The sequence below is a fragment of the Sinocyclocheilus grahami genome, unplaced genomic scaffold, assembly GCF_001515645.1.
Source record: "Sinocyclocheilus grahami isolate Dianchi unplaced genomic scaffold, SAMN03320097.WGS_v1.1 scaffold344.1, whole genome shotgun sequence".
NCBI lineage: Eukaryota > Metazoa > Chordata > Actinopteri > Cypriniformes > Cyprinidae > Sinocyclocheilus > Sinocyclocheilus grahami.
Genome location: NW_015505523.1, coordinates 2354118 through 2378037, shown reverse-complemented (window position 1 = coordinate 2378037; position 23920 = coordinate 2354118). Strand labels below are relative to the sequence as shown.

Below are 23920 nucleotides of genomic sequence, written 5' to 3'. Positions count from 1 at the left end.
TACATATAACATAGTGATAAACAAAACAGAAAACACATACATACACGTACACATACATATTAGACAAAAAAAAAGAGTTAAAGGGGTCTTTGTCAAATAAATAAACTGAGAAATCAAAATTCCATTGATCTTTTGACATACAAGGGTCATTGTGCTAAAAAACATTCTGTAATTTCCAGAACTCAAAACTTTCTCATTAGTCTAAAAACAGCTTATATTGAAGGCAGTCTGCCAAAATGGCAGCTTGTGGAATGTCTACTCTATGATGTAATAGTGTGGCTAAACTCCGCCTCCGCTGGAAAAAACTGTTTAGCCCCGCCCACCGATTCATGTAGTAGGTAAATAACAATAGTGGGAAATGCAGTTCTACGCAGAAACCAAACAATAAACTTTATTTGATGAACTTTATTTTTAATAAAGTGCCAGACCACGTCAGTAAGAACTTGGTCCTTTGTTCACTTCATTTTACTGTGGATTCATTTACAAACAAGGCACAATTAGACGCAGGATTTTCAGAAAGATTGAAACTAAAAGACGATGCTGTGCCGGCTATATTGGATCCGACTGTAATATCGCAACACACAAGTGTGAGTAACTGTTTTTATTATGTGGTCACTATTGTTTTGTCTGTTATTACAGATTGTTTGTTTTGTATGGAGAATTTATGTGTTATTAACCTAAATCACAGCAGCACTGCATTCATCTGGGAAGGATGTAGGCTGTTAAACATACACAACTATTAGCCAATAATAGCAGTGGGTGTTTACTTCTGAGTCTACAATCCGCCACGCCTATTCAAACAGAGCGTTCTGAAGAGGGGGGTTAAAAACAGGACGTAATAGAAGTAATAGGTTTTTTTTATGTAAAAATCTTGATAACATTAGTGGATATCAGAGAACAGTACAAAATAAAAAACAAAGGCAGTTTATGACCCCTTTAAAAAGCTATACAAATATATAAAAAGTTAAAATATACAGAATTTGATATTTGATACATTTTCATTCTGCTTTCTAAAGACTGGTCAGAACATTTTCAATTTTTTTTTCTATTCACAGTCATCGTTTAACGTTTCTCTTCAGGATTATACATATAATGTATACCGATGGTGGGTAAAAAAGTAAATATATTTTACAAAAATGGTTCTGTATAATATTTTTTTATATTTATAATATATTTTCACAGTGAAATTTTATGTGTATCAAAAGATTCAAGATTCAAGATTTTTTATTTGTCACATACATGGTTATATGGAGAATATATGACCAATAGTGAAATGTACGGTGGCCGAGAAGTGCAAAACAAATCACAATTCTGAAAACAAAATAACAAATTACAAACGCAAATGCAAGTCTAAAAAAACTAAATAACAATTCAGAAAACACAACAACAATTCAGAAAACATTATAACAAGTCAGAAAACACAATGACAAATTCAAAAACAAAATAACAAGTCAGAAAACACAATGACAAATCAGACAAACCGGAAGAGGTAGGTATAGTTTGAGACAGCATCATTGCTTTGGGATTACTCACCGCTGACTGGACGAGACATCTGTCAATCAACTTCCCTATACAGGAAAGAACCAGCCGAAGAACAGCAGAGTCGTGGTAGAAAGTTCGGAGATGGTATTAAAGTAGCTCAGTTTAAATGTATTGTATGAATTGCCCTTACTATGGAATAAAAAATATGTGGTGTCTATTTATATTTAGTTAAAAGTGTCTGTAAATCATCAGGTCCAGTGGCGCAGATGGATAAGTGTGTGTTGTTGGCTTTTTGACGCGATCGACCCGGGTTCGAGCCCATCTTTTGCCGAACTTTTTTTCCCTCCCTTTTCAAATCTCGTATTAGCAATGGATTCTATTTACACTAAGTGCAAATACCTATTTACACTGTTAAAATAGCAGGATTTCTACTATCAAGTATACAACTTGTTGCAAATAGTGGCAATTATCTGCACTTCAGTATTGTAGTACATTATAAAACAGTATGCAATAATAACGTATTGAGTGTAAATTATAATTTTAATTATTAAATGGATGCATCCTTATTGGTACAATAAAGCCCTCCCTACACCTACCCTAACCCTACCCGATACTTTATTTTCAACTTTTTGATTATTTCCTTAATTTTTATTGAAAATAAATGCCTTTACGATGTGATACGAGATTTGAAAAGGGAGAAAAAAAAAGTTCGGCAAAAGGCGGGATCGAACCCGGGTCGATCGCGTCAAAAAGCCAACGACACACGCTTATCCATCTGCGCCACTGGAGCTTATGTTTTACAGCCACTTTTAACTAAAATTAAATATACACTCCATATTTTTTATTCCATATTAAGGGCAATTCATACAATACATTTAAACTGAGCTACTTTAATACCATCTCCGAACTTTCTACCACGGCTGTTCTTCGGCTGGTTCTTTCCTGTATAGGGAAGTTGATTGACAGATGTCTCGTCCAGTCAGCGGTGAGTAATCCCAAACCAATGGTGCTGTCTCAAACTATACCTACCTCTTCCGGATTGTCTGATTTGTCATTGTGTTTTCTGACTTGTTAATTTGTTTTCGGATTTGTCGTTGTGTTTTCTGACCTTTTTATAATGTTTTCTGAATTGTTGTTGTGCTTTCTGAATTGTTATTTAGTTTTTTAGACTTGCATTTGCATTTGTAATTTGTTATTTTGTTTTCAGAATTGTGATTTGTTTAGCACTTCTCGGCCACCGTAGAAATGTAAGTACAAAGGAATATAAATACCATGTAAGCATATTTTCATGTATCAAGATACATTTATACTTTGAAAATTAAAAATATTATGTGTTAATTATTGTATGAAAAATACTAACTTTTTCTTCCTATCATCAGAATACATTTAGATGCATCAATGTACACTTAGGAAGGCAAGGGACCTAATGTATTCATCAAGAGGATCATCATATTTGAGGGTTCATGTCATCAAAAAATTTGTTTCTCTCTAGTAGATACTTGCATATTAAAATACCCAAATTGATCAAGTACTATATGTTTATCTTTATTCCTGAAGCACCTGACCCTGTTTTCGCTGCCTGTATGTTTATGGTAATTGCATCCTGTGCAATTAATAATAGCCAAAACAAACACTTTAAATCCTTGAAAATCCTTTGGATTATCCCTCCATTTCCCACTGTCATCCTGCACACGGTTTCCAGGCTGTTCTGACGGGGTACAGGGGAAATAAGGACGCCGATGCAGAAGATGCAGAAGAAGGGAAAGAGAGGCGGAGCAACTGAAAGATTGTGTGGGCAGAGTGGGTAGAAAACTGGCAGCAGTCGGGTGAGAGAAGGATAACAAATTAAAACAGGAGAGAAAGGCTCAGAGAGAGAGCGAAGAAAAGTGTGAGAGAAGGAACACAGTAGTCCTGAGCGGATGAAGGAAGAGGGTAGAAAAAGGAGGGTGAATGGGGTATGTTAGCCAATGCATTCGCAAACTGGCCCCCCGTATTCCTCTTTTTGTTGTTCCCACCATTTATGTCATGTGCTTAAGCCCAGCTAGTGCCTGAAAGCCTCTTATGTAATGGTTCTCTGGGTTTGTCCAACATGGAGCCCTGCTGCATTAAATATGATTACTCATCTATCCCTCATGCTGGTTCTATTGCAAGACAAACCCCTCTGGCTTTTGTGTGCAGCAAGGCATTCTGGGAGAGCTGTACTGTGGGGACACAGACACAGTGCATGACTTTAAGGGGGTTTCAGGAAGAGGGTTTTGACCACGATTCTTATACTGCCTTTTAACAGGCCAATACCAACAGTGATCTATGCATAATGTAGATCTTACTTACAGTATGCTTATCTGCATGCTATTTCTATTCATTTCAACATACCAAAAAATTATCTGAAATCTTGCATAATGTATGAAATATGTTTGGAATGTTGCTGTGACTAGTTATATGCATTCAAAATGTACTATTGAAGGCTAAATGTGATTAAAAATGGTGAAAACACAGCCAAGATTAAAGATATACACCTATACATTCATATAAATGTTAGCCTAAAATCTTAATGTTGATTTGAAAATTAGTAGATCAATACATACATTGATGTATACACACTACTGCTCAAAGGTTTGGGGTCACTACACTCTTAAAAATAAAGGTGCTTCAAAAGGTTCTTCACAGCGATGCCATAGAAGAACCATTTTTGGTTCCACAAAGAACCATTCAGTCAAAGGTTCTTTAAAGAACCATCTCTTTCTTACCTTTTTATAATCTGAAGAACCTTCTTTCGCCCCAAAGAACCTTTTGTGAAACAGAAAGGTTCTTCAGATGTTAAAGGTTCTTTATGGAACCATTTAGACAAAAAGGTTCTTCTATGGCATTGTGAAGCACCTTTATTTTTAAGAGTGCATATGATTTAAAAAAAAAAAGAAATTAACACTTTTAACAAGGATGCAATAAATTGATCAAAAGTAACAGTAAAGAGGCGACATTTATAATATTTGCATAAATTATGTACTTGTAAACCTTCTAAAGAGTATCACCGTTTCCACAAAAAATAAGTAGCTTAACTGTTTGGAGTATTGATAATAAGAAGTTGGTTCTTGAGCAGCAAATCAGCTTTTAAGATTTCTGAAGGATCATGTGACACTGAAGACTGGAGTTAAGGCTGCTGAAAATTCAGCTTTGCCATCACAGGAATAAATTACATTTTGAAATATATTACAAAAGTGTTATTTCACAATCTTATTGTTTTTACTGTTTTTGTCAAATAAATGCAGCCTGGGTGAGCATAAAGGACTTCTTTCACAAGCATTTAAAAAAAATCTTATACTGACCCAAACCTTTGAACAGTACATTTATTTATATATGTTTTTATAGCAAGGAATTTAGTAAGCTTCATTGGGACTACGACATTGTGTTAACATAGCGTGAGTTGTGTGCCTCTAAATGACCCTTTTCTCCTTCTCCATTTTCTTTCCTCCATTATTTAAAACCACTCAGACTACTTTTTCCAAGTGAACTTGGACTGTATCACAGAGTGCCTCTGACCTTCCCTTTACCCTAACTTGTTAACCCAGTCCCTTTTATTCTCTCCCTCCATTTCATTTACATGTATATTTAATCCTTCAGTGGATGCTTTTATCCAAAGCGACTTACAAATGTGGATCATCACAAGCAATTTGTCACACAAGAGCCAAAAATACATGCAGTACATCATTGCAGAGTTTCCAGAGTAAGCTACAGTATTACAAAAGCTGGAGCAAAAGTGACAATTCTAAAAAGTAGTAAAAAGAGAGATTAGAAAAAGTTTATTTATAGGAAATGCCTTTTTTTATTGTCATAGTTTAGCCTGCTTTCAAAATGTTTATCTTTAGCTGTTTCTTGGAGGTTGTGATGGTCTAACTTTCTCTTTCTTATACAGAACTATGGACTAGAGACAGAGAACCTGAAGACTCTGACCCATAAGCTGAATGCATCAGCCAAGAACCTGCAGAACTTCATAACAGGCCGGCGGAGAGGCGGTCACTATGACGGCAGAGCCACACGAAAACTTCCTAATGACTTTCTGACCTCTGTAGTGGACCTCATTGCTGCCGCCAAGAGCCTGCTGGCTTGGTTGGATAGGTTAGTCCTGCAAAGAGACAAACACCACTCACAACAAACACAGATGTGTACAGACACATTTTACATTCATTAAACCGTGCAGCTACATATATAGTGGCCCTAAAAGTATTAGGACACCAGTTCTGTTGTTAAAGTGTTAGTTCACCCAAAAATGAAAATTCTGTCATTACTCACCCTCACGTTGTTCCAAACCCATAAGACCTTCGTTCATCTTAGGAACACAAATTAAGATATTTTTGATGAAATCTGAGAGCTTCTGGGCCTTGATCGTGGTAGTTGTGTTGCGGTCTATGCACAGTCAGAAAGCTCTTGGATTTCATCAAAAATATATTAATTTGTGTTCCAAAGATGAACGAATGTTTGGAACAACATGAGGGTATTGAGGTATAAATATTAGATGAAAAACTTAGAATGAAAAACTTTGTCATGAAAATTAGAAATGTTGCATTGGTAATTAAGTGAAATAAAGTGAGTTTAAGTATTTAAATTACTAAAACTGAAACCAAAAAAAGTATTAAATAAATTAAAGCTGAAACCTGAAAATTAACATTGTTAGACACTTTAGTCACATTTTATTATGGATGTTTGTTCATTATATAATAAAATACTAAATATCAAAATGGCTTTTAAAGAAAGATAGCACAATCACACTTTTTGCGCAAATAAAAACACTTTGATGATAAAACAATAGATATATTGATCAAATTTAAGACAATTTGGACACATACGTACTAAAATGTCCATAATGAGATAATAACAATAATAATTAATGCATTTAGCAGACACTTTTATCCAAAGCGACTTACAGTGCATTCAGGCTATACATTTTTACCAGTATGCGTGTTCCCTGGGAATTGAACACCACGACCTTTTGCGCTGCTAACGCAATGCTCTACCACCGAGCTACAGGAACATACATGAGATGAGATGAACTACACCTGGGCTATGATCCCGGTGTAATCTTGAGAGGAACTACCGTCACATACAGTATGTACTAAAAAATCATTGCCCAAATGGTTCAGAAAAGCAAAGTTACTTGGCATAATTTGTTTGCAGGTGCCACATGATTTGATATTTTGTTAAGGCAATTCAAAGTGTCTTTTAGGGCTGCTGTATTAAGCAAACACAAAGTTCAATCAAGCAGCCTCAGTGATCCCGCTGCTTTATCTACCCTGCGTATGGTCACATGACCCCTCATCTCATCTAAAAGTCTCCATTGTTTCAAACTCATCAGTGAGGTCATGCGAGAGGCCACAGATGACACCATCACGCTGATTTCCTTATGTAACACCCACGAGCACTCAGCTGACAAACAAAAGATGAGTAAAGAGCTTACGTAAGTCTCTTCTGTTTCGGAGGAGCTGGCCCTGAAAGCGGCCAGCGTGCCTGCTAAGTGCATCTGTTTTTCTCTCAAGTGTGTGCGTGAGGTCGCGTTTTGTGGGTTTAGTGTTAATTTCTTCATCAGCTGAAGCTCTTGTTGGCCACGCCTCCTCGTTAGTGCAGTACGCCAAGTCTCCTGTCTAACCGCACACTCATAATTCAAGAGTGCAATTAATCTGCTGCTGCATCTCCCTAGATTATTCCTGGCCTCTGGGTCTCCCTCATTTGTTCCCTCCAGACAGGATGACAGCAGGAGTGCGGTCCTGGGTGATCGACTTTCGTTGGTTACAGCCTTATTATAAAGTGTAAGATAAGAACCCTGGAGTCAGATATGTGCGCTCAGTGCACTCATTAAGATAAACGATGCCCTTGTGCTTTCTTCTGTAGAGAAGATTTCTGTATTACTGTTTGCACCATCTAGTCGACTAGTTGATTAGCTCTTCTGCTGGTCAATGTCTTGGGTCAGTCACACTGCATGTGTTGTAGATATCTGATATTGTTCATTTGGAGTGCACACGTTTTGTGTGAACTGATCAAATCTTTGGAGGGAGTTGAAAATCCGTGTTGCCCGCGACAGCCCCAAAACATTACTGCTCTAGAGGAGATCTGCATGGAGGAATGGGCCAAAATACCAGCAACAGTGTGTGAAAACCTTGTGAAGACTTACAGAAAATGTTTGACCTCCGTCATTGCCAACAAAGAGTATATAAAGTATTGAGATGAAATTGTTATTGACCAAATACTTATTTTCCACCATAATTTGCAAATAAATTCTTTAAAAATCCTACAATGTGATTTTCTGGATTTTTTTTTTCTCATTTTGTCTCTCATAGTTGAGGTATACCTATGATGAAAATTACAGGCCTCTCTCATCTTTTTAAGTGGGAGAACTTGCACAATTGGTGGCTGACTAAATACTTTTTTCCCCACTGTGTATATATATATATATAGGCTTATTATATGTATATATAAATAAAGGTAACTATCTATATATAATGTCTACTGTCAACACACAAATATGCATGTGTATAGATATCAAATACCTATCATATACATAGACATCAATACCCTTTATTATTATTTACTTTGTCATAAGTAGTATTTTTTTTTTACAAAAATCTGTGTTTTTTTTTAAAATTTCGTACTGTTTAAAACTATAGCCTTAACTTGCTGAGGGTTATTGGAAATGATGACTATTGTGGCGGTCAGAACGACGTGAAGGCAAGTAAATTATGACAAAATGTTAATTTTTGGGTGAACTGTCCCTTTAAATCTCATATCCATCAAATGAAATGCAAAAGTCAAAAGTCTGAGTCTTATTTTCTTCATTTCACCCTCACCTCGCCATATTTTAGCACTCTAGGACTGAAATCTCTTTTTTTAGGATGCTTGGAAAGCAGGGTAAAGATTCTAGGGCAGAAGGTTCTTTAGAAGGAGGCCATGGATGTTTTTTCTCCTTCTCAATTATCTGTCCTGGATTGAAATAGTGCTGCTCTGGCATGGGCCATTGAGGGCGAGGACAGACTGTCCCAGGTGGGAGAAAAGCGATGTGTCCCAGAACATGAAATCCAGAAATATGAAGGCCTGTGTCTGTGTGAAAATGCCACAGCTTGCAAGTCTCATATTGTTTCTTCTTCACTCTGAGGGGCCTTTCACACATGACATAAAATTCTTCTCCCTTAATTAAACACTAATGTATTAGCTCAGCTTTATTTACTCTCTTTTGAATCAGCCTGCTGTGTAGGTTGCGTGCTGAGGGAGATTCCCAATATGTTTAACATTAATCATGTGTGCGGCCATTCGAGCTCCCCGAGCTCCTTCACTCACAGGCTGGAAATCAGACTACCGTTAAGCAGAGTGATGGAGAGTGGAGGAAATGAGCTAATGAGAGGAGGAAGAGGAAAAGCATTGCACCAGGTTCAGTGTGGGAGGATGACTCATCTGCTCCTCAGCTGTCTGCTTAAGACAGAGAACGCTGCCTTTAGCTATTTCAGATAGGTGCAAGACTCTGTGCCAGCAAGCAAATCTTTTTCTCCCAGTGTCTTACAAGCAAGGCTCAGCTTCCCGTCTGAGATATCCCAAAACTGTGTTTACCCATTAGAGCAGAAATGATATGATTTGCTCGTATTGCATAACTGGGATGTATTTTATAACTTTTGTTGATATGCCATTAGCAAATATTATGTAATAGTTCTGATGATTCAAGTTTGAATGTATATTAATCAAAGTTTCATGACATGAATGCACATGAACTATAAAGCATTATATAATCATTTAGTATTATATAACACTACAGAAAAAACAAGTAGTATTTTTTTTGTTTTCCAGTAAAAATATCTAAAGATTTAAATAAAAAACTTCAGAAACAGAATTAGATCAGGGGGCTATCTAGAGTAGAATATTAACAATTAACAAATAATATGCAGTATATTATATAAATAATAATAAATAATAGAATATTATATAAATTCATAGGAAAATATATATATATATATATATATATATATATATATATATATATATATATATATATACACTATTAAAATATTTAAACAATATTATTAAAAGTAATATTTTAAGACAAAATAAGACTATGTATTTACATTTTTTAAATATGTTTAAAGTATGTTTGTGTATTTTTTTACTGGAAAACTATCAAGCTTAAGAACTACAGTATTTTTTGTTTGCGTTATGAATGAAATGTATTAGGATGTTTCAATTATATTTCTAGTTTTTCAGACTCTAAGTAATGGTATTGGAATGGAATTGTTAAAATGGCATTTTCTCTTCTTGCATTTTAGGACGGCACAGTGTATGAGACAGAAAATAAGATACTGCTTGTGGTAAGAGTGACATTTATATTTTCACAAAACCTCTTGATTCATTTACATAAAACTCCTTATCTAGCTCCTCTGTTCAAAAATAGAAATCTGTGTCGAAGTGAGAAAAAGCGAAAGAGAGTGTGTGTGTATGTGTGAGGTGAGTGTGAGAGAAATAAATTCACATTTGATTCATGGAGTCTAGCCCATGCTGCAGTGTCAGTCAGGGTACAGCTGGCTCTCTGCTAAAAATAGCAGAACAGGCCACATTTCATCTGAGAGTGACAGCGAGAGAGAGAGTTTCCATTTGCAACACTAGGAACACCTTCACTGATTAGTCACCAGCAGCAGATTGAGGGAGAATCATGATTGGACGGATCAATTCAAAGAAGACAGCAAGATCATAGAGAATTATGCTTATGAGACCATCCGGGTCACATGATTACATTATAATAAGGTGCATCCTGGCGACACTTGGTCTCAGCGCAGATGGTGTTTACGAAGCGGCACGGTGAACATGCAACAAAATCATCAGCATATTTTAGCCCATCAGCAGCTTCAGCTAGGAAACATTTTCTGTGCCTCTCTTGGTCAAGATATGTAAAATTATGAAACATTTATTTTTTCTCTCTGTCCTCAGTGTAAGACACTGTCAGGCGTGTGTGACCACATCATTTCCCTCTCTTCGGACCCCATGGTGTCCCAGGCCGCCCATCTGGAAGTGGTGCAGCTGGATAACATAAGATCCACAGAGGGACTGGTGGGTATCTGGATGCCTGGATTTCTCATATCTCCTCCTTATGTACAAACATAACGTCATAAACAGAGTTAGGAGTTCTCCTATATGCTGGGCACTGTTTATTTTATATATTTTTCTGTTTATCCAAATATTTTTATAATATTTTATTTAAAAAATCTAAAAATAGTTTAGTGCAGAAATGTGTACATTTGTAAAATTGAAAGAATATTAACAAAGGGTTTGTCTGCAAAATATCAAAATGACTTCAAGATGGTGAAACATATATTATTAAGAACAATTTAATGCAATTAATTCAGTACAATTAATTATAAATAGATAGATAGACGGACAGATTTATGGATGGATGGATGAATAGATAGATGGACAGATTTATGGATGGAGGAATGCATGCACGGATGGATAGATAGATAGATAGATAGATAGATAGATAGATAGATAGATAGATAGATAGATAGATAGATAGATAGATAGACAGACAGACGGACGGATGGATGATAGATAGACAGATTTATGGATGGAGGAATGCATGGATGGATGGATTTTTTTAACAGCATTTGATGATTTTTTTAACTGCATTTGATGATGGTATTCTGGTAGATGTGATTCTATGAGCTTCGGGCAGTAACATAAGCCTGAATAAAGATAAAAATGAACATCCACACACACACACCCTCTCTTTCTCTCCCCCTATATCTCTGCTTTATGAGACTGTGTGTCAGAGAGGATTTGTGCTTGCATGTCATGTCAGCAAGCTTCTTTCAGTGTTTTCCCAGTATGTGTCCGATATTTTCAGGCAATGACTCTAAAGTGTCTTTCTCCTTGCCCTAGGGCATGTACATCAAATCAACCTACGATGGCCTACATGTCATCACGGGCACTACGGAGGGAGTGAGTGATCATTTTCAATCTTTCAGTATAATCTCAATATGACATGCATGGACAGTTCAGCTGAAGAAAGGACATGTAATCATAAAAACAATTGTGTGTTTTGCCATATGTAATCCAATAGCTTTCTCCCTCTCCCTCTCTCAGTCGCTAGCTGACCGCTGTAAGAAAATCCATGCTGGTGATGAGGTCATACAGGTCAATCATCAGACAGTGGTGAGTGTATCTACTGCACACAATAATTTTACAGTAAAACTGATAACATGGCTGGATCATTCCTATTGGTCAATGAAGAATTTACCTGAAATTGACATGATATGAAATATATGTGAAATTGAAGTCGTCTAATAGTATGCTGTTATTTTCCCACCAAAAATTATGTTACTACCTGGAGGATGATAGTTGTAAGTTAGTTTAAAGGGATAGTTCAACCAAAAATGAAAATTCTATAATTACTCACCCTCATGTCATTCCAAACCCCCAAAGGTAAGACCTTCGTTCATCTTCAGAACACAAATTAAGATATTTTTGATGGAATCCAAAAGCTTTCTGACCCTGCATAGACAGCAACGCAACTGACACGTTCAAGGCCTAAAAAGGTAGTAAGGACATCATTAAAATAGTTCATTTGACATCAGTGGTTCAACTGTAATGTTATGAATTTTATGGCACATGGACTATTTTTAACAATGTCCTTACTACCTTTCTGGGCCTTGAACGTGTCAGTTGTGTTGCGGTCTATGCAGGGTCAAAAAGCTCTTGGATTTCATTAAAAATATCTTTATTTGTGTTCTGAAGATGAACAAAGGTTAGGAACAATTTACGGGTTTGAAACAACATGAGGATGAGTAATTAATGACAGAATTTTCATTTTTGGGTGAACAATCCCTTTAAATGATATTCACAAAAGACTGAAAATATGGTCACTGGGGGGAAAAGAGGGGGAAAAAAGAAAGAAACATGTTGGTAAGTTTTTGGTTTTGTTTTTTGTTTAAGAAATTCATATTTTTATTTAGCAACGACATATTAAATTGATCAAAAGTAACAGTAAGACTTATAAGTAAAATCTTATGATCTTTCTATTCATCACAGAATCCTGAAAATAATTGCCATTGTTTCCACAAAAATATTAAGTAGCACAACTGTTTTCAGCATTGATAATAATACAATTTTTGAGCACCAAATTAGCATATTAGGATAAAGAACTGACTGGAGTAATAACTGCAAAAATTCAGCTTTGCCATAACAGGAATAAATTACATTTTAAAATATATAGTAATCATTATACTATACTATTTTACAGTATAATAATATTTCACAATATTACTGTTTTTACTGTATTTTTCACAAAACAAATGCAGCCTTGTTGAGCATAAGTGACTTCTTGTTAAAAAATCTCACTAACCCCAAACTTTTGAATGGTAATGTGTATAGTTTTCCATCTTGTTTATAATTTCACCAATATACTAAGACAAACAGTATATGGTGGGGACATGAAGAATGACCCTGTCAACAAGACAACATAATGCTGGTATGTTTATGAGGTGAACACGTGCATTTGACTTGCATAGGTGGGCTGGCAGCTGAAGAACCTGGTAAACTCTTTACGTAGCAATCCTGCAGGTGTGACCCTCACGCTGAAGAAACGACCTCAGAGCACTCTCACGTCAGCCCCAGCCTTACTCAAGAACATGAGATGGAAGCCCCTCGCCCTGCAGGTACTGATGGGACGTGTGCGGTACGAGGATTAAGTGGCGTGTGTGAATTGATGATATGCCGTGGTGTAGTCCCCCAATCTGTGCCTGTTCTTTTTTTAGCAGCATTAAGAGCACTCTTCCCCTCCCTTAGGGCTTTGACCAACTAGATTGCATGGCAAATCTTCGCTCCACTCTTCCCCCACCCACCAACCTCCCTTTTTTCTCTTTCATCTTTTTACCTCTAATCTGGTGCTTATCCCTCCTTCCGCAATCTCCTCTCCTGCTCCACTGAAGCCCTGGCACATCAGGAATCTTTACTGTGGCCCTGAGAGGAAAATGTGGAATGTCATTTTAGACGCTTGACTATGCAGTATATAAATTGCACATATTTATTTCCTCTTTGCCGTTTCGATTGCACAGCTGACAGCGAACAAGATACGCTGATTGTCATGACAACAGCAAAGTAGAAGACACTGAGAAGGCATTTTGTTTACGCAGAACCAAAGCCGTTACAGAGTGTTTTGTGTCTTGAATACATAAGCAAGAGGAAACAGAATCAGCATGACTGAACACCTCTGTGATGCTGTTTTTTTTTTTGCATGTCTTCTTCCACAGACACACAATGGTCAGATTATTCTGCCACTGGGATGAATGCTTAATTTATAGGGAAATTATTATATTTGATCAGAGCTGGGTAGTAATTGAATATATGTAATCTGGATTATGTAATTAGATTCCAAAAATGAAGTACTTGTAATTAGATTAAATTACATTTTACTCGTAATCAGACTACAGTTACTTTTTTATTGATTACATATTCATAAATTCACTCAAGGACCATTAGTCAGGTGGCTACACAGCATTTGGATTTACAAAAATCATTCAAGTGTTTCAACATTGCATCAACTACTGATAAATTACTTTTTATTTGAATTATCACTCAGTGGGTTATTTGACCATGCATTTCTATGGCTGTGGGAGGCATTTGTCTTTCAAACACTTTAAAATGCTCAAATTATTTCTTTCCCAAAGGTTTTTTTTTGTCATCTGAACCTCTTTTCCCTAATATATTTACTTGAAGTACCCCTGAGATTTTAAAATAAAGATTTTAATAATTAAATATTACATTTGCACGTCCACAGTTCTCTGACATTAGTCAACGGTCATATGACATGCAGGTAAACAAATACAATATTTCATTTTTAGTAGGTGTTTTATTTTGATTGATGTTATTTTAAAATTATTAATTTAAATTTTACATGTAAAAAATAAAATGTAATTACTTGTTAGCGTTTCATTAAACTCCCTCCCTCAAACAACCTCCTGCAGTTCCTTTACAAACCCCAGTTTGGCAAACCTTGACGTAATCTAATGTTGACGTAATGTAATGTTTAATGCACTTCATGTTGTTAATTACAATGAATGGAATATATTTTCGTACTCTTTTTATTTTTTTTAAAACAATATGGTAGAAGAGCATCCTTTTACATAAACGAGTTAGGTCAAAAGTAATTTAAAATAATAAAAAAGTAGTCTGATTATGTTACCTAAAATGTGTAATGTAATGGAGTACGTTACTAACTACAATTTTTGTCATGTAATTTGGAATCAGCAACTGACTACAATTTGTAAGTAATCTACACAGCTCTGTATATTATTATTGTTGACTTTTATTTTTTTTATTCATTTTCTTTAGTAGGTGTAATGTACCATATGTATTTCACATATCAGTGTGAAATTGAGAAATTTACCTGCTATGAAATGATGAATATTGAAAGCACTCTTTACCAACAAATACACTTTTGAAAATGGCCTGGGTCAAATCACAAAAGCATATTTTCCTAAAGGATGTTGGAAATGATAAATCTAACTGTACTACTGTATTTTTAGCCCATCATCCCTCCCAGCCCCAGCAGCAGTGTGGCCACACCGTCCAGCACCCTCAGCACCCCATCCAGACGGGACAGCTGCGCTCTACAGGACCTCTACATCCCCCCTCCCCCAGATGAGCCATACACACCCAGGTACAGTATTACAATATACACAGATGCACACTATATATACAGTGCTGCTTGAAAGTTTGTGAATTAAAATAGAATTGTCTATATTTCTGCATAAATATAACCCCAAAAATCATCAGATTTTCATGAAAGTCCTGAAAGTTGGCAAAGAGAACCCAATCAAACAAATGAGATGAAAATATATACTTTGTAATTTATTTATTCAGGAAAATGATCCAAAATTACATATCTGTGAGCGGCAAAAGTATGTGAATCTCTCGGATTAGTTGTTAATTTGAAGGTGAAATTAGAGTCCATCTGTTCAGAGGTGTTTTCAATCAGTGAGATGACTATCAGGTGTCAGTGTTTTATCTAAAGAACAGGGATTTATCAAAGTTTGGTCATGTTTGTGGAAGTGTATCTTGGCACAAACAAATGAGATCTCAGTAGACCTCAGAAAAAGAGTTAGTGTTCTTCATCAGGCTAGAAAAGGTTTCAAAGCCATCTCTAAAAAGTTCAGACTCCACCAATCCACGGTCAGACAGATTGTGTACAAATGGAGGAAATTCAAGACCACTGTTACCCTCCCCAGGAGTGCTCCACCAACAAAGAACACTCTAAAAGCAAGACGTGTAAAAGTCCACTAGGTTTCAAAGGACTGCAGGCTAACTTCTAAGCAACTAAAGGCATTTCTCACATTGGCTAATGTTAATGTTTATGAGCCCATCATCAGGAGAACACTGAACAAACATGGTGTCCATGGCAGAGTCGCAAGAAGAAAGCCACTGCTCTCCAAAAAGAACATTGCTGCCCATCTGCAGTTTGCTAAATATCATGCGGACAAGCCAGAGGAATACTGGAGAAATGTTTTGTGGATGGATGAGACCAAAATAGAACATTTTGGTTTAAATGAGCAGCGTTATGTTTGGAGAAAGAAAACACTGCATTCCAGCATAAGAACCTTATCCCATCTGTGAAACATGGTGGTGGTAGTATCATGGTTTGGGCCTGTTTTGCTGCATCTGGTCCAGGACGGCTTGCCATCATTGATGGAACAATGAATTCTGATTTATACCAGCAAATTCTGAAGGAAAATGTCAGGACATGAGTGTGTATTTATATATACATAATAAATATACACCGTACACACATATATTATGTAAACAAAAACTTTTATTTTGGATGCGATTAATCGTGATTAATCATTTGACAACACTAATTTGAATATATTTTAAAATGTAATTTATTCCTGTGATCCAAAGCTGAATTTTCAGCAGCAATTTCTTCACTCTTCAGTGTCACATAATTCTTCAGAAATCAATCTAAAATGCTGATTTGTTGCTTAAGTGACATTCCTTATTATTATCAATGTTAAAAACAGTTGTGCTCCTTAATATTTTTGTGGAAACCATGATGCATTCGTTTCCAGGATTCTTTGATAAATAGAAGTTCAAACAGCATTTATTTAGAGTAGATTTTTTTTGTAACATTTTAAACATCTTTGCTGTGACTTTTAATAATTTATTTCATGCCTGCTTAATAAAATTGTTAATATAAAAAAAAAAACCATCTTACTGAGCCTAGACTTTTTCAATTGAAGCCATACAGAGCAAAATATCATGACACCATTTGGAGGTGGATCCCTTTGGTTTAACCAATTAGCAAAAACACTAACAACTGCATTGTAACACTGTGGTGGTGATGTTTGCACCGGAAATAATTTTTCTCTAGGAATGGTCGAAATCTAGTTCACATTCAAGAATTGTGGTATAGGAGATTATAATAGATTTCTCTTACCATTACATAGAGATGACATAGGAAATCTGACCAGCAACTGCCAGCAGGCCGCTAAGGGTTCTGATTCGCCCAACTCCTTCCTGGATCAGGAGTGCCGGAGGCGATTCCCTCTTCTGGATGAGGATGCGGTCCTGTACTGTTACGAGTATGATCAGAATCAGGGCCCTCCACCTGTACGCAGGGACAGCACTCCTACATATGGTACATGCTTTCATACATGATGATATTCAGTCTTTCCAGGCTGTTTTTATCTGCAACACAGTATATACTGTATACACAGAAGTATATTACATTAAAGGGGTCATATGATGCGATTTCAATTTTTCCTTTCTCTTTGGAGTGTTACAAGCTCTTGGTGCATAAAGAAGATCTGTAAAGTTGCAAAGACTAAAGTCTCAAATCCAAAGAGATATTCTTTATAAAATTTTAGAGTCAGCCACGCCTACCTAAAATGGCTTGTTCTAACACCCCCCCACATATCTACGTGACGATGTGAGAAGATTTGCATAACGCCGCCCACATGTTCACACAAAGAAAGAAGGCGTAACTTTTATTCTCGCTGTAGTATTGTTGTTGCCGATGCCATGTCGTGAAAGCTAAACTACTTTTAATTATGTCCCCACTGGATGCAACAAATGCCTCGTTTATAATGGGTTTTCATGTTTTTGTCTCGTCGCTCCGGCCGGACAGGGCATCATCACAATATGGTAAGGGGCGTAACAATTCCATCACACGCTTGAGGTATTCGGCCAATCACAACGCACTGGATAGCTGGCCAATCAGAGCACACCTCGCTTTTCAGACCGATGAGCTTTGTAAAAATCTTTGTAAAAAAATGCGTTTCAGAAAGGCGGGGCATAGAGGAGAAACAAAAATGTACACTATGTGGAAAATAATGTGTTTTTTGAACCTTAAACCACATAAACACATTTCATTACACCAAATACACAAAATAATGTTCTTTTTAGCAACATCATATGACCCCTTTAAATTGGCCATACATCATTGTAAACATAACAATCGAGCTACACTTAATCTTCTACTCCTGGCCCAGTATGTGTATTGTGCTGTAATGGATTATTTGATTTTGTTTTCGATTTCTCTGTGCTTGTATACTAGGGCGACTGAGACCTATTTCTATGCCTGTAGAATATAACTGGGTTGGAGACTATGAAGATCCCGCCAAGCTGAAGAAAGAGATCAGAAGAGGTGTGTATGTGTGTGCTTGTATGTGGGTGGGTGAGCATTGAGGAGGATGTCGTTTTGATATCTTTTCCTCAGGTTACACAGAACCAATGATTTCATCACTTTAGCCCTGACCTTCCCATTGGCACATTTTAAAATCTTTGGACATTGTGTTCAGATTGTCCCCATGCATCTCCCCAATATTTACCTAATTTGTGCTGGGATCGGTCTGCCAGTATCTCGCTGGCTCTTTGTTTGAGATTTTGGGATTTTTTGGTTTTGCATTGCCATGGTAACTCCAACATAGAGGTCTTGCCAAGATGCTGGCTTCTCATTGGTTGAGGCCAGGCTCTGTTGCTGAAGGAGTGGGAGCAGAGAGAATGCTTTCTTTAGTCACGCTGGCAGAATTTATATCAAATTTGTACATGTGCAACACAGCATCTTTCAGCCGTATTTTGATCATGAGATCCCTGAATAATTCAATTTCAACTCTAACCTTTACATTATTTAAAAGGAAGAATCAAAACTGCTTTATTAAATTTTAAAAACAGACCCATTTTATAATCAGCATGCTGTAGTTTCATAATCCCACGTTTATTAACAGAAAACTCCCTGCTGCGATATGTGAGTGAGGACAAGGCGGGAACAGAGGAGTACCACACTGGACGTCGCAGCAGTCGGCGTAGTAGAAGGAAGAGTGAGAAAGGTGGTAGCCCCGCCCACTACGCCCTAGTCCCCACCCTTCAGATGGACATGCTGCAGCAGGACTCGCTGGCCACACCCACATCTGAAACCTCATCTGTCTATCTGGTGAGTGTACTGAAGACAATGTATAAATTACTGTATTAATCTATAAATGTGTAAATACTGTATTAATGTATAAATCATTTAAGATTAAGGGATGCAGCATGAAATGATTTCATTTACTATTTATTTGTATTTATTTACTATCTTTCAGACATTTGATCGATCGTCCATGCTTTCCCGGTCAAAGAAAGTGAAGTTAAGAGGTAAGATGTCGAATGTTAAATTCTGCTAGTATTTGCAGACAAAGAAAACTTTCTGGTAAACATTTCAGATCTGGATCTCTGTCTGGCATGTACTTATTACATTAAATTGCTTGGCACATTACAAAATTTATTTTAATCAGACAAAAAAAATAATATTTTTATACAAGAAATTATATTTAGTCATTCATCAAATAAGAAATAAGAAATTTGTGTTCAGTAGGTTTTGCTTTTATAGAATCTATCACAAATATATTTATTTTTAAGTAGAAATTTGGCAGAATAAAGAAGAAAAATAAAAATGTAGCATTTTTTGACAACTTAATAATTATTAAATTAGTAAATTATTACAGTTTTAGATATATAGATAGGTAGACAGACAGACAGGATAGATAGACAGACAGACAGACAGACTAGACAGACAGACAGACAGACTAGACAGACAGACAGACTAGATTAATCTATATTTATATATATACATACAGTATATAATTAAATAATTAAAATTGTTTGTCATTACAATTTTATTAATGTAATAGTATAGTATGTTATGTAAAAATTTAATTTTGAAGCAATTTAAAGTAAAATGATTCATCTTAAGATAATTTTAAGAATTCTTTTCAGAATTTTTCTTTCTTTTCTTTTTTCTTTGCTTTGATTTTTGCTGATTGAGAAATGATTTTTTTGCAGTGCAGTTATTTCTTTCCTGCGCAAATCCAATCACACATTCTCACTCTGAATAACTATTATGTCAAGACATTTCTCTGCCATTATATGACAGTACATCAAAAAGCCACTGTTTTGATACTATTCCTGCCAGTCTTTTCATTTATATTGCCCACGCTGATGTCTCTGCTCTCTCTCTTTGTCCTTCTCAGCTGGATCCCTGCCCTCCATTAGTAAGCGGCGAATCTCCTGCAGGGACTTGGGTCAGGGTGATTGTGAGGGCTGGCTCTGGAAGAAGAAGGATGCAAAGAGTTACTTCTCTCAGAAATGGAAGAAGTACTGGGTTGTGCTGAAAGATGCCTGCCTATATTGGTACACCAATGAAGAGGTGAGGGCACGAGGTCATTCATCTGCATGATGAAATACCACAGCACAAAATGGCCCATTAGGCTGCCTACATAAACTCCCTTCATCAGTATATCTCAGTTTTTCATCTCTGTTCTTTCTCAGGATGAGAAAGCAGAGGGCTTCGTCAGCCTGCCTGAGTTCAACATCGATCAGGCCAACGAATGTCGCAAAAAGTTGTAAGTAGTAGAATAAAATAAAAAAAAGCTTTAATGCAGCTTTTCATACAGTGCTGACTTTGTATCTCTTGCCTGTTTTCAGTGCTTTTAAGGCTTGCCATCCTAAAATCAAAAGCTTCTACTTTGCTGCGGACAACATGGATGATATGAATAGGTAAGATGAAAAGAAACATTCAAACATGCCTATAGAAACAAAAGAGATTTATAATGTAATCTGAAACATTGTCAATTCCTCATGAATGCTCTAGTCAGGTTCCCAAATCTCATTTAATGCTCCATGAGCTGATCAACGCTACTAATTTTAGCGACATCCCAAAAGACTCTTTCAGCTCGGCATTTCAGCAGTGTGAAGAGCTCCCCAGGTAACCTTTTTTTTTTGTTTGTTTGCTCGCAGGTGGCTCAGTCGACTGAACATGGCGGCAACAGCTCACTCAGAGCAGAAGAGGATTCGACAGGATCATGGTGAGAAGATGCCTTCATGCTCCACTAAGCCTGTCGGATCAATTATTCTCCCACTCTGACTTTGTGTGGTCTGGTCTGCAAGTCCTATAAATATATGTATATGAAGTACAACATGTTGGACGTATGTATGTGGCGTCTGAGTATAGAGGAATAATTTTTGTTAATCTGTCAGTATAATTTATACTTCCCTATCATTTGATGAATAAATGATACAAACGCAAACATCTTTTAAATAAATTGCTGCTTTCCACAGCCTTCAAAGGTCATTATTCTTGGACTCCTCATGTGTTAATCTAATGGATATTTGCTGTCGTTTTCTCAGACTACTGGAGCGAGAGTGACCATGAGGACGCTGATCACATGTCCTCAACACCCAAACAGGATAGCCCTCCACCTCCATATGACACTTACCCTCACTCCACCTCAGTAAGTCTCGTCTTTCTTTCTTTTGTGTTGCTTGGGTTCCTGTGTTCACACTGTGTGAATTCTTGCTGACATGTAATTGCATTATTAAGTGAGAGTCCTCCTCGCTCCATGCAAAATCATGCAACTCCTCTCCTCATGAACTACTAAAACTAAAAGTAAAAAATATTTGTAATGCTTTTGTAATGCTCACCAAGTGTGCATCTATTTGATGAAAAATACATTAATATTATGAAATATTATTAGAATTTAAAACAACTGTTTTCTATTTGAATAGATTTTAAAGTGTAATTTATTCCTGTGATGGCAAAACTGAATTTTCAGCAGCCATAACTCCAGTCTTTAGTGTCACATGACCCTTCAGAAGTCATTCTAATGCTTATTTAGTGCTCAAGAAACATTTCTTATTATTATCAGTGTTGAAAACAGTTGTGCTGCTTAATATTTTTGAGAAAACCTTGATGCACTTTTTTTTAAAATTCTTCAATGAATAAAAAGTTCAAAAGAGCAGCAGTTATTTAATAGGAATAATTTGTAACATTATAAATGTCTTTACTGTCATTTTTGATCAATTTAATACACCCATGCTGAATAAAATGTTTTAATTCCTTTAAAAAAATTACTGACCCCAAACTTTTGAACAGTAGTGCATTCTGTATAAATAAAACTAAGACTGAAGGAAACAAATGAGGTGAAACAATGCAGAAAGACAAGAGAAGGGCAGAGAGGGAGGGGGAGAGCAGGATGAAGAATGAGGTGTGAAGGGGAAGAGAGAATGGAGATGAAGGACACATTAATTATTTAGACCCAAGGGATAATTGTGGCCGCTGTAAATTCATAGTCAAAAGGCACTTTTTTAAAAAGAGGACCTCTGGTTCCAGCCCTCTGTAATCTTAATGAAGGAGACGCAAATCAGTCCCATAATTCTAAGAGGGAGAGTTGTGTGTGCGTAATGTGTTGCTGTCTCAGATCGTTCCATCCAGGCAGAGCATAACTAATGGTGACAGCGGTGAGCCTGTAAAAGAAGACAGCAGAGAAAATGGAAAACAGGGATATAAATGCCCCTCTTGTTATAGTTGTCCTTCGTTTTGGATTTATGCTTCTTGTTGCACCAACCTCCAAGTCGTAAATATACCAACTAAAAGGACCTTGCATGATGTTGATTACAGGCAAGTCCATTCCAGGAGTCCCAACACATCCGCCCACCCTCCACGGAGACCATCCAGTCCCGCTCCCCGCTTTCCGAAACACAGGGGGGCAGTGTGAGCAGCGCAAGCTCCCCTGGCAGAAAGTCTGCCAGCCAGCGGCGTTCGTGGCAGGACCTCATCGAGACGCCCCTCACCAGCTCCGGCCTCCATTTCCTGCAGACTCTGCCATTGGAAGACTCTGTGTTCGTCGATCCCAGTCGAGCCGTGCCTGTGGAGCTCCGCCGCCAGTCGACGCTCCCCGCCCAGCACGGGCTGCCACCAGAACACTACATCCCGCCCATTACGCCCACCCAGCCCAGCCAAAATCCCATCGCAGCTTTAGGAAGAGGAGAGGGATTAGAAGGTTGTGGAGTAGGAAGCAAGCACCGCAGTTTCACCTTGCCCCGTGACAGTGGTCTTCATGCCATCCTGGCTGCCAGCAGTGCAGCTGAGCACGCAGATGCACATCACTACCACCTGGGCCGGGCCCATGCCAGAGACACAGGTCAGGAATCTGAGAACTCGTGAGAAGTGTGTGTTTCTAACTGTGCCTACATATGCAGAGGCAAGTTAGTGGGCGAGTTAGCATGTAGGCAAAGGTATGTGAGTCATTTTTTTAAAGGTGTGCCTGCTTGTCATGATTTCCCTTCAGTTTCAAACTTGTTTTTGATAGTGGTAAACCAATATGCATTTTGAACGCATTTTAGAATAATAATAATAATAATAATAGTTGTTATTATTATGTAAATATTCATGTGAGTCATTTTTTTAAAGGTGTGCCTGCTTGTCATGATTTCCCTTCAGTTTCAAACTTGTTTTTGATAGTGGTAAACCAATATGCATTTTGAACACATTTTATAATAATAATAATAATAATAGTTGTTATTATTATGTAAATATTCATAATACATTTTACATTTACATTTAGTCATTTAGCAGACGCTTTTATCCAAAGCGACTTACTATATATATATATATATATATATATATATATATATATATATATATATATATATATATATATATATATATATTTATATTATTTTAATAATATCCAGGCATTATAATGTAATTTAGCTAAATGGAAAAAAAACTTTTGTCTATAGTTTTTATATTTTGAATATAAAAACTATAATTTTATATTATTGCTTCGAAAGAGATGAGTTTTCAGCTGTCGCTTGTATAATATTTGAACACTATAAATATTTTCAGATTATAATTATAACTATTGTAAATAATATAACAATTCTTAAAATTGAATCCAATACTGTGATTATTTTTAATCAATATTCAGAACTGGTTTTAGTTCTAGTTATTATATAAATATTTAATGAAGAATATTATTATTATTACTACTACTACTGCTACATATGCATATTGTTGATTTAATAATAATAGTATTGTGGAATATATATATATATATATATATATATATATATATATATATATATATTATTTTAATAATATTCACGC

The 23920-nt window shown here is 36.5% G+C and overlaps 1 protein-coding gene across 1 annotated transcript in view; it reads left to right on the top strand.

Moving 5' to 3' along the window:
* LOC107603291 (connector enhancer of kinase suppressor of ras 2-like) overlaps positions 1 to 23920 on the top strand; it is a 47826-nt gene that overhangs the window by 20477 nt on the left and 3429 nt on the right. Inside the window, exons 6-25 of the mRNA XM_016296051.1 lie at positions 5393 to 5642; positions 7172 to 7259; positions 8463 to 8563; positions 8720 to 8892; positions 9777 to 9818; positions 10435 to 10554; positions 11383 to 11442; positions 11587 to 11655; positions 13011 to 13157; positions 15027 to 15160; positions 16944 to 17134; positions 18053 to 18142; positions 18723 to 18928; positions 19077 to 19128; positions 20004 to 20179; positions 20302 to 20375; positions 20458 to 20529; positions 20770 to 20837; positions 21160 to 21263; positions 22430 to 22952. Coding sequence (XP_016151537.1) covers positions 5393 to 5642; positions 7172 to 7259; positions 8463 to 8563; positions 8720 to 8892; positions 9777 to 9818; positions 10435 to 10554; positions 11383 to 11442; positions 11587 to 11655; positions 13011 to 13157; positions 15027 to 15160; positions 16944 to 17134; positions 18053 to 18142; positions 18723 to 18928; positions 19077 to 19128; positions 20004 to 20179; positions 20302 to 20375; positions 20458 to 20529; positions 20770 to 20837; positions 21160 to 21263; positions 22430 to 22952 — 2740 coding nt within the window. The remainder of the gene's footprint in view (positions 1 to 5392; positions 5643 to 7171; positions 7260 to 8462; positions 8564 to 8719; positions 8893 to 9776; positions 9819 to 10434; positions 10555 to 11382; positions 11443 to 11586; positions 11656 to 13010; positions 13158 to 15026; positions 15161 to 16943; positions 17135 to 18052; positions 18143 to 18722; positions 18929 to 19076; positions 19129 to 20003; positions 20180 to 20301; positions 20376 to 20457; positions 20530 to 20769; positions 20838 to 21159; positions 21264 to 22429; positions 22953 to 23920) is intronic.